The 11,213-nt window shown below is 36.5% G+C and overlaps 1 protein-coding gene across 2 annotated transcripts in view; it reads right to left on the bottom strand.

Moving 5' to 3' along the window:
* Positions 1 to 897: 897 nt before the first annotated feature.
* The window catches only part of sardh (sarcosine dehydrogenase), a 39,460-nt gene continuing 29,144 nt past the window's right edge, over positions 898 to 11,213 (bottom strand). For both annotated transcript variants that reach the window (XM_038283640.1, XM_038283639.1), the window contains 5 exons: positions 7,947 to 8,040; positions 6,193 to 6,355; positions 5,881 to 6,049; positions 2,639 to 2,774; positions 898 to 1,960 (listed from right to left, as the gene is read on the bottom strand). In XM_038283640.1, the coding sequence (XP_038139568.1) occupies positions 1,832 to 1,960; positions 2,639 to 2,774; positions 5,881 to 6,049; positions 6,193 to 6,355; positions 7,947 to 8,040 (691 nt within the window). In that variant the 3' untranslated portion in view covers positions 898 to 1,831. The remainder of the gene's footprint in view (positions 1,961 to 2,638; positions 2,775 to 5,880; positions 6,050 to 6,192; positions 6,356 to 7,946; positions 8,041 to 11,213) is intronic.

Genomic DNA, 11,213 nt, shown 5'->3' with positions numbered 1-11,213 from the left:
CATTTAAGTCAATTTTTAATAAAAAAAATTTTTTTATAATTTATGGCATAAATGGCAAGATTAGTATTAAAACACTTACTAGTTAATTGGTATTAGTAGTTTGCACCGATATCGAAACCAGTATCGGGCGGGGCCCCCGATCCAGTACTAAAATGGTATCGAATCGGCCAGTACCAACAAAAAGGGCATCGATAACATTTTGAGAGCCAAAAGTTTGCTCAACTAATTTCACCCATTCCAGGTAGGCAATAAAAAGTTCTACTGGATTTCACTTTGTATTACGGTAGTCTTTTTCCTGCTTCACAAAGGTCGGCAGCAGCTTGACAAAGCCATGATAGCAATTATTTTACATACAAGTAGTATGCAGTTCTCGATATATATACACACACACACACATCTATTTAAAACAGATGGTATTGGCCAATACTGCACAACCAGGTACCGGGGCCAAAAAATGGCATCAGTGCAACACTATTTATTAGTGAGGCTGAGGCAGATTTGCATCTTTCTGCTGATTCTTCTCTGGCAGAAATCATCTTATTTATGAGGTAATTTAAAATGTTAGACCTAATTTTACTAATCTAACAACATTTAAGCTCCTAAAGGGGCTAAAATGCAAAAATAAAAATGATTAAAATAAACTATGCTAATAATCACAGCTTGAAGAACTTCGACTGAAACATAAAAATGACAATAGTCACTGGAGTGAATGGCAAATACCCACCATAGAATAGTATGCATCAATGTAAAAAAAAAAGATTAAGGATTGATTAGACTTAGCCTCATAAAATAACAAAAAAAAAGAAAGAAAAATGTCTACTTGAGGCTATTTTGTGGGGATAAAGAGCACAAGGCACAGATCTAACACTTTGAAGCAAGAGACAGGGGGTCAGCCAGTCAGTTTGCTAGACTTTATGAATATTTTAGCTTTCAGGATGAAGCCCTGATCTCCAGTTGTGGGTGATAATGATGCAGCCGATTAATGGGTAATCAAAAACAGCGTTGCTCTTAATTTAAAAACCAAATAACAATAAATCCTCATTACTAAGGAAACATCAGCATGGTATTCAATTTGAGTAAAAACACACAAACATGGATAATCTCTTTTCCAAGCCCTTGAAATATGTCTTTGGTTAATGGCAGCCACTGCCAGTGCTTCACATAGAACTTTGCAATACTGAAACAAATCTATGATCATTATTATGAGTTCTGCTAAACGGCTCAATGCAAAGTGAGCTGCCAGAAAGAGAAATACCATATTTTCCAGACTATAAGCCGATACTTTTCCCCAAGCCTTGAACCATGCAGCTTAAAATATGGTGCAGCTTTTCTGTGGATTTTTCCTGACCACCAGAGGGGGAAGTCAAAGTTGGAAATGAAAGAATAAGGGTCTAATTTTCATTTAGCACAACAACATACTACAACAAGGCAGCTTATGGCCCAGTGTGGCTTATATATGTACGTTTCAAGTTTTTCCTAAAAATTTACCGCTTATAGTGAAGTGCGCTTTATAGTCCAGAAAATACGGTAATTGCAGTTAGAAGGTCATCTTTAAAGTCATACATGCCAATATGCACACTGAGATTCTTAAAAGTAGTTTGACTATGAGAAAAAAAATCTTGATCTTGATGAAAATTTTTATGATAATCTTACATTATTTCCTTTTTAGAAACAGTGGAGCCAGATTCTTCCTGCTTTGATTTTATACTGGATAATGTTAAAAATACAATAGAAATACCTTTAGAAACATTTTAAATGGCAAATATATGCATTATTGTAATTGCAACTGAATGTGAAAAAAGTGGCAGGCTGCATATCGTTCTCTGACCGGTCACTCGTAGATCCCCTTAACACGTTTATTTTCAGGGTCGAATGGAGATTTGAGGTGGGCCTTGGCCTTGTATGTCATTCCCATTCTTTCGAGAGTAAACTCGCCAGTTTTAACAAAGTCGGCACTCACCTGTAAGAAATTAAACATTTCTTCAGTAAAAATAATAAATAAATAAAAAACATGTGAAAGGCTTAAAGAAAGGAATAATGAAAGAAGGATATAAAGGCAATTACAACAAACAAATGAACAGACTAAAGAATAAGAACATAAAAAGCAACTAAGCCCTTTGTGAGTCACCGGTCACAAAACTTATTTTCACTCACCTGTGCACTTTTCCCTCTTTACATCCTTCCCTACTGATCTACTAAACTGTCTCTCAGTCATTTACCCACTGAACTAACACAGTTGGTTGCTTCATAATAAAAAACACTGAGCAACACCAGTTTCTCTTTAAATATCATTTGCCTGCAACAAAGGAAATCCAACACTTTACTGAAACAAAGATCTAAATAGTTGCTCTTTGCCCTTCATTTAAAAATATAATATTAAAAAGATTATTGCATTTATTAGTTGGATCAGAGTTGTGATTTAATGTTTTAATAAAAAAATTTAGGAAAAAAAAAAAAAAATCACTTCCCCAATCATTCTCCAGGTGCTCTTAACTTTGTTATGGATTAACATTTATTAGGAAGTCAAGATTTATTTATTTAGTCTGGGAGAGATAAAAATAACAATATTTAAAAGTAAGAAATGACAATAAAAGGGAGAATACAGTGTGTTGGTGTTTGCATCTCCTTAAAATCTTACCACTCCTCCATCAGGGTTGCGGATGTATCCATAACCAAGAGTTTTGTCAATAAAAAAGGCATAGTCTGCTCGCCGTAGGTGACCGACTGGGACGCCATTGCGGAATATAGCCTCCAAACCAAACATTGGTACTTTCCTGGTGTGAAGAAGGAGGAAATAAAATGTAAACATTTTCATTAAAGTCTGGCAAAATACATCAATGAAAACTGCACACAAGCTGATATTTAGAAAGTGGAGTAGCTGTAGGGAACTTTAGTTGTAAAAAAATTAATCTCCAAAACATGTAATAATCTGTTCCCTGTAGTTTTGGAGAAAATTAGCCAGCACAGGGTATCTACATGTTTCAAATGCTGTATTTTGACCTGGAATATCATTTAATAGATCTCTGCTAAGGTCATAAGTTACAGAGTGTTGCTTTGAGGCATATATTTCTACAGTGGTGAGATTTTAACTATAAAACCTGCAAAACTATAGAACCTGAAAGGAACTGATAAACAGAGGGGAGGTCAGATGGTCAACGAATAAAGTCTATATGGAAATTTCCCATTAAAGATACAAAAAATACCAAAAAAATATATATTCTCAGCTTTTCTGTAATTCACCAGTCGATGTAACAACAATGTCATTTTAAATGGAATGGCTACAGTTTAAGTCGTCCAAGTCAGTAGGTTTTTCGCTCACACGGTTATGTTCCCACCTTTAATTGTAATGTTTTCCTGACGGTTTCCAGGTTCTGTGTAGCAAACATTTAACTAAACTGTCCAGAAGGAAAGCGGCAACCATTGAGTTGCTCCTAAGCCCTTTTGTTGCCATAAGCCGGGAACCAATGCTCAAAAGCTCTACCGATGTTCACTCTTACTTTGCTTCTTTCTTCGCTTACATCTGAGGATGTAATAAAGAGAAGGAGCCATTTCCCAGAGCTTTTAAGGAGCTACTACCATCAAGCAACGTCTAAGATCACGTGTCTTTAGATTATCATTCCCAGTGTTGGGACTAACACATTATTAAGTAAGGAAGGAGTTACAGTAACTATGCTACTTTTCTGGTCACTACCACTGTGACTAATTAGTCGGTAATGCATTAGTCATTACTACACTTTAAACAGATTTGTTATTCGTTTCATAATATGTATAAATAAGGACTAGTTTCCTGGTTTAAAATGACGTGGCGCACGCAGCAGCCATGCATAACTTCATTGTGAACACAGAGGAGAGACAATGGCGCACAGCCACTGACTCCATAACAGCGTTTCTACAGTTAGCTCACTGAAGGCTAAATGCTTCTGAGATTTGTTCATTATGTGTAAAAACAAAGAATTGATCAATGTCGGTTAGAAGTTAATTTAAAGAAGCTCCTCAGATCATCTAAGCAGTGACCGACAGCTGCTGCCTATAATTAAGAAACATTCTTTATTTTCTGAGAGCTATAATGATTTTATTTGCATGGTTTATGTTTTTCAATGCAAACATCCTGGGATCATACAGCCCAGCTAGTTTTCTGGAATAATATAACCGCTTGTTAATTATATTGCAAAGTATATATATTTTTTTGGTTAAATAACCTGAAAAACATTATTTCTCAGCTTCTTACCTATTTTAAATGAATGTTGTCAATGTGCAAAGAAATAAATGCCTTATTTTTCATTTATTATAAACAACATACATCTACATAAATATATTGCAACTCACTTGTTAAACCAAACACATCAAAATAGCGTAGATTAGTTTTCAACGTTTCCAGATGTTTAGACCTTGAAATGAATTATTTAATGTATTTATATTCCAGGTTTGAACCACTAGTTTTACTTAAAATTCAACAATGAAAGTTTTACAAATTCACTACTTTAGATCATAAAATGTAACTGTATAGTTACTTTGGCTAGTAATGAGCTACTTTCACTGGGCATCGATTCTCATATAAATTCATAAAGATCGCTTTACATAACCAAAGGTAGATTTTTACTAGTGTTGGGCCATTATTGGTGTTAATGTGCAGCGTAAACGGCAGACTCTTATCGGGTGTTTAAAAAAATGTTGCCGTTGATTTATTCTCACAGTTGGGTGGGAGCTGAGTCTATACTAATGATGGTACCTTGATATTTTAACGCGGATGTGTATTTGTGAGGCGAGAATGAATCAGTCTTCCAACCTGTGTAGGCGTACTGTGAAATTACCACATCAAACGTGAAGTGCTGACATGGATGCAGCTATAAGCACAGCTCTATCAGCCAAGCTCACCAATCCCCTCGCTCAGTGGAAAGCCACAAGCCGCCACCCCAACAGCGTGGCTGATCGGATCGAGCTCGTTCTTCAGGCGGCCACAGGTGACCCATCTTACAAACTAACTGCGAGGGGAACTATCATGAGAACACATAACCAGCACGCCGTGGAGAAAACCGTGAAAGATGAGAAATTTATCGAGTTGACAGTTGTGTCAGATTTTTGGAGATACTATATTGTTAAAGTGGGACATCTATAATCGGAAGTGGGACACTAACTTTTTTCAGCAAAAACACAGTAACAATTGGCGCAAAAAAAGTATTTATAACTTTGTCCATATCTTAGGTAAGAAGAGGAAATAACGTATAATTTTGCAAACATAAAAAAGTAAACATTTTCTTTTAAATTATGGAGGTAGCACACACATGAATGTCTTTGGCAGAATTCAAATGAGCGATTTTAATCTAGGTTAATCTAGATTAATTCCAAGATTACAGATTAAAAATATATATATATCTATGCCCATCACAAACTTTTACAAAAACACTTTTGTTGACCTCAAAGCCACCATTAACTATTTTAATTGTATCAATTTGCAGTTGAATGTTAATATAATACTAGAATTAATATGTTGAAGAATTTCCGTCATTTAATCCAGGCAACAGCTAAAAAAATGTTTCAATACAAATATTTTAAATTGAGATCAGATTGTAAAGAATTTATTTAAAATCTGAAGAATCAAAATCTAATCAATTCTTGAAATTTCTTTATCATAAGTAAATATTTATATGTTTTTGATCTGTAAATATTTATAAAATTATTATAATGCATTTCTTTGTTCTGTAAAAGGCATTCTTTTATTTTTCACCAATCTAGATGTCTGAGGGTGGATTATTTTTGAAAAATGTATCCTTTTGGTGAAAAAGTTGTAGCCACGACCTTCGAGTAGCAATAAAAATAATAGTTTTTGTTCTATTTTGCTGAAGGATTAATTGCAGGTTTTTTTGTTGAGGATCTACTAACTCATCAATGGTGAAGCAGATGATGCGTCTTCTCAGCCCATCTTTCTTCTGCTTCTCCAGTATTTCCCGGCCTTGAAACGGGATAGAGCTCTTCAGTTTGCAAGTAAAGGCAAGCCCCGCCTCCAAAGGTGTGTCATCAGGCCGAAGGTCAGCATGCCAGTGTCTGTACCCTTGTTATAGGAAAACAAGTAGAATTTATGAGCAAAATAATAAAGAAAAATCCATTCTTAAGACCAAAGTTGTAAAAGAGGAAATGTTTAACTTAATCTGTATTTCTGCTGAGTTTAAATAATTTTCAAAATATTTACATTACCTTTCTCTATGCTAAGAGAGTCAATTGCTCTGTAGCCTGAATTGATGATGCCATGCTTTGCACCGGCGGCCATGACAGCTCGGTAGACGGGAACACAGGAGTCTTTGGGAATGTGCAGTTCCCAGCCAAGCTCACCTACAAATGAGAGACGCATCGCTCGAACCTGGAAGGCAGATCGGGTAGAAAAGAGTGTTAAAATGGGGGAGGGATGATTGTGAAGGTTCAAAATGTCCTACTGAAGCTTTATTTCTGCTCATTATTGCATAAAGTTGGGAAAACAAAGAAAAAAGGACATAAAAATGAGTACGAATGTAAAATGGTAAAGATCAGATAAAGATGAAAATGTAGAAAATGCTACTTTTTTTGCAAAAACATTATCATTATCTACAAAAGCAGAAAGCGTACTCCATGTTGAAAGGGAATGAAATATGGAAGGGGACATAAAATGACTTCTCCAACAGTTTTCACAGTTGGTGCAATGACAGAGAGTCAATCTGTCCAGTCAGGGATCACTGCAGGCTCCATATGCACATCTCCTAGCTCAGGGTAGGTTAGTACATTGAGGCATGTTACCGTGACATACACCAGATGAATGCATGCCTAATGCACGATCACACTCATGTACCAACTAGCTAAAAACAAACAGACAACATGAAAGTGCATAAATCTGTTTGCTTGTGCACCCGCTGTCGATGAAAAGTTAGGAAAACAGAAACAGGCAGAAATGGTCTAATGAGCTGTGAGAGGTTGCAGAGGGGCAGGAAGAGCTATGCTCACACAAACAGCTCTGCAGCCATTAAACTGTCACCGTGACAAGGCCAAAAACCAGCTGGAAAACAACACAAGACCCTCACTCAGCACACATGCACAAACACTCCTGCAGAGATGTGCAAAGATGCAGATTGCAACTAACGGGGCATTGTATAATTGAAGAAGGAGAAACTAAGTGGGACTGAGGTTGAGTGAACATATGTGCCGCTGCATGAGTCCGTAATGAGTGCAACACTCCTTCCTTCCTTCCTTTTTTTTATTTTTTTTTAATTATCATAGGTCAAAAATCAAAGGTCAAAACTCCAAATATGTTACAGTAACATTAAATAACTTGCTTAAATAGTATAACAACGATGACTATAAAGATGATGCTCACCATATCAATTGTTTGCTTTTTGAATTATGTAAAGACTTAAAAAAAGGTGCTGAATGAATTGATGCTAAATTAACAGTTGATCAATAGGAGGTACTTAATTAATAGCTTTTATGTGATTAGTCTGCAATGTATATTACAGATTTTATCTGTTCTTCCCTTTATGGTGCAACAGAAGCACATCAGATTGATTTAATAACACAATATTAATTAAAATAATAAAAGAGTAAACTACCAGAACATGGCTAGCCTGCATATTGCTCTTTGACAGCAATGCTGCCATTAGTTTTGAATCAAATTTTGCTTAAAGTAAAACAGGTGAAAGTTTTGCTTCCTGAATTTCTGTAACTGGAAAAGTTTTAAAATAGCAAAGAAATTATCTATCAGCCTTTATTAAGTCAGCTAATTAACAGTGTGCAGCAAATGACTGGTAAGGGTGGCATTGAGGGACATCGACACATGGATTGACTTGTCTTATTAGTAGAGACAAAGTAAGAAATATAATCTTTTCTCTCTAAATGCTGCTAGTAAAATCTTTATTTGCCAAATAAATACATTGTTCCTTGTTGGTGCATAATTTACATCTTTGAGTGTTTCTTCGTATTTTTACCTGATGTCCTGCTGCGTTCACAACTTTATGTGTAGAGAAGGGAAAGGCTTCGTTACTCAGGTCTGTGTCCAAAACTTCCTGTAAAACTTCCCGGCTGTAAATATAAAAAAATAAAATAAATACAATCTCATTATGCATCAGTTTGTTTCAATTCAATTCCCAACACATGTCATTTCAAGGCACTTTACAGAGACATCAAACCAGATCATACAGGCAGATTGGTGCATTGCCCCAAACAACAACAAAGTGTCAAGACAGACCTCTATAGAAGATCCTTCCTGCTTACAGTTTTTAACACCAATGACATCTCATTGGAAAACTGGACATGATTTACTGAAACATTGTATTTCTCTTTGGGATTAACAAATTATTCTTAAATTTAATGTTTATTTAAGACACAAATTAAAATATCTCATACTTAGAAACAAACTTTCGATGAGGATTTTCTCAGACATACTAACATACATAATGGCATGCTAAATTATGAAGTATTTCATTCCATCGTCCTCTGTTGTTCTCTATTGCCTCTGTGCCTCCCGTGTTTGTGGCTGATAAGAGAACAAGTTAAGTCTGATATGACAACAGGTGCAAACTGGTACCATCTGCTGGACTAGATGGGCAAATTTGCATCTCTTATTTGTGGCTCCATCCACAAGGAAACCAAATAATGTGCATCTGCAAAGTTTTATAATTCAGACTGTGCATCCAAACAGATCCGACATTATGGGAGAACATAAACAACCGTGTCTAATCGGTCCCAGATTGCAAATGTAAAAAACAAATTTCTTCTTGCGAATGCATTTTGTCTATGTCAACAGTTTTAGTTTGATTCACTGGCAGTTTTTAAGCACGATAAGTACCACAGCATTGTACAGTGATGTTGTGTGCACGTATGAAGAAGCTATTTTTTCTAAGCCGTCTATAAAAACGATCAAGTTAATCATTGTAGCGACTGGGCCAAGGTGATATCTGTTTTGTAAATCTGTTATAAAATATGGCAATTTGCAAATGAAAAACTGTTGAAAACTGCACTACCAAGTGAATTCCATGCTGTATGTTTACAAATGAGAAAGAATTAGTCTTTGTTTTTAAGGTTCCACATATGTCTCAAAAAAAGGAAACTCTGGATCTATGAGAAAATGCACAAACTCTCCTCCTCCTGCAAACTACACTGCAATCAATATTACATAATGATGAATCATCATAAAAATGATATTTTATATTTGCACTATTGGCCTGGTATCCCTATGAGTGGGAAGCCAGAGAAAACAGCGGATATTTTTTGCCTTGGTTGTGGCAAAAAGCCAGTTATGAGGATATTTGTTGAATGGCTCAGGTTATGCTTCTCCATCTTTCTGCAAGCACCTTCTAAAAACCAACTGATGTAATGTATGCTGAAATGTGTGGGCATGGAAAAAAAAAGGGAAGCTTAATTCTTATGAGCTGGTAATAACGGCTGATTTTCCCTCGAACTCGGCTCCAGTTAGTCCAAATTCCCTCTAAAGAACTTAAAATCCCAGGAGCAAAGGGCCAGTAATGAAGGAAGCTCTCATTGAAGGCATTTATGTCTTTAATTCACCATTTAACTCTGATCTCTCAGTTAGAGTTAAACAAGATTACTCATGATGTAACAATTGTAAATATGGTTCATAATTACCAAAACAAAGGACTGAGCAATAGTTCGCACTTTTAAACTTGGTGCCAAGCTGCGTGATAGAAAAGCTTTGAGTCAAAAGACTTCCCTCACTGGGAAACAGTGAGTGAGACATCGCCGGGAGAGAAAACACCAACACATCTCTGTAAACACTGTAATCTTCCCGCTTCTCCAGCTTTACTGGGATCAATTTGCTTCATAAGGGAACAAAAGCAAAACAGAGGAAGAGTAATTTTCTGCAATTCCTCACACATGATGGATATAAATATACTGCTGTAGAGAGAGAGAGGAGAGAAAGAAAACAGGGAGAGTAAAAAATCCACAAACACCAATATAGTTTTTAGAGTAGTACACTATAGACAGGATGGAAATAATTATTTCTGAACGTAAGCAGATCAGGGAGAAAAAGCATCAAAGCTGAGGCAAGGTGACTTAGAATAGGTCGACCAGGCAGCAAGCGAGGAACAGGGAGAGAAGACAAATAAGAAGATCTATCGGATCACCGGAGAGAGAGAAAAAAGGAACTCAGGATAACAGAGGGTAAGAAAGGCCTTCAGGAAGAGAAATCGAAAAATCCCACACAGAGAACAGGGGTGGACGCAACCTGCAGCTCGGTGAGCGGGAAGAAGAAAGGCAAAGGGCAGCGATGTAGGGAGGAGAGGAGGTGAGAGAGAAGAGAAAGATAGACTGAGGTGAGCAGTGATTGAGATCAAGAAGTAAAGTTAGCCTGACTTGCTCTGTGTGGAAAAAAAATAAAAAGAAATGCTGCAGGGAGGCAGAACAAAGCCACAAAGTTGGAGGCCCTTATATCTTCGGCCCTTTTTTTTTACCTGATAAAAGGTATCAACTGTAGGTGATGGCTTAGAACACAAGTTCTACATGGAATTTCCTATCTAATGAAATTATCCAGACTGACCACATTTCAGTGAACAACCAGTTTAAAATGCAAAACAAAAGAAAACCTTTTTGAAGAAGTAGGAGAGTAACAGAACAAAAGACAACAGAGGTGTAAAGGCCGGCCAATCCGATCGGTCGATACATACATCAGAAACTAGCTTTATCTACCGAGCCTTTCTACCTTCACAAAGATCTGAAAATAAGCCCGCCCCCCCTTTGCTCTGCAGGGAGGAACAGCTCAATCGGAGATACGACAATCAGGTCACGTGCATCTGTGTGTGTGTGAAGACATCACCCACTGCACGGCAACCAGCAATGTTGTCAGTTTAGAAGTATTTTGCAGTTAAGATGAATTACATTAAGTTTTAATGAGACTATGTTAAGTCTAATGAGACTATGACCTTTGGCCAAAACACAGAACTGCAGCACTCTTCAGCTTATAGTTTCCATTCATACTTTGAAAGGTCTTTAGTTTTTTCACTTAACCTGGAGCTGCCATTGGGGTTTGAGTTAAGCTGAATGCAAGTCGTTTTTAAGTATCAACAAAACTCATCGTGAATATAACACTTTGATTGTTTGCAAGGTCGGAAGCATTTAACATGGCTTGACGTCACTTCAACCGAACAGCATGGGAACATCCAAACAGAAGTAAAATTAGTAAATGTACTCATCAAACAATGTTTTAGTCGTAAAGGGTAAAATAAAATTATTATTTT

The sequence above is a fragment of the Cyprinodon tularosa genome, unplaced genomic scaffold (genome assembly GCF_016077235.1).
Source record: "Cyprinodon tularosa strain WSP-4 unplaced genomic scaffold, ASM1607723v1 ctg196, whole genome shotgun sequence".
Taxonomy (NCBI): Eukaryota; Metazoa; Chordata; class Actinopteri; order Cyprinodontiformes; family Cyprinodontidae; genus Cyprinodon; species Cyprinodon tularosa.
Note: the sequence above shows the minus strand (reverse complement) of the source record. Positions and strands in the feature narration are given on the sequence as shown.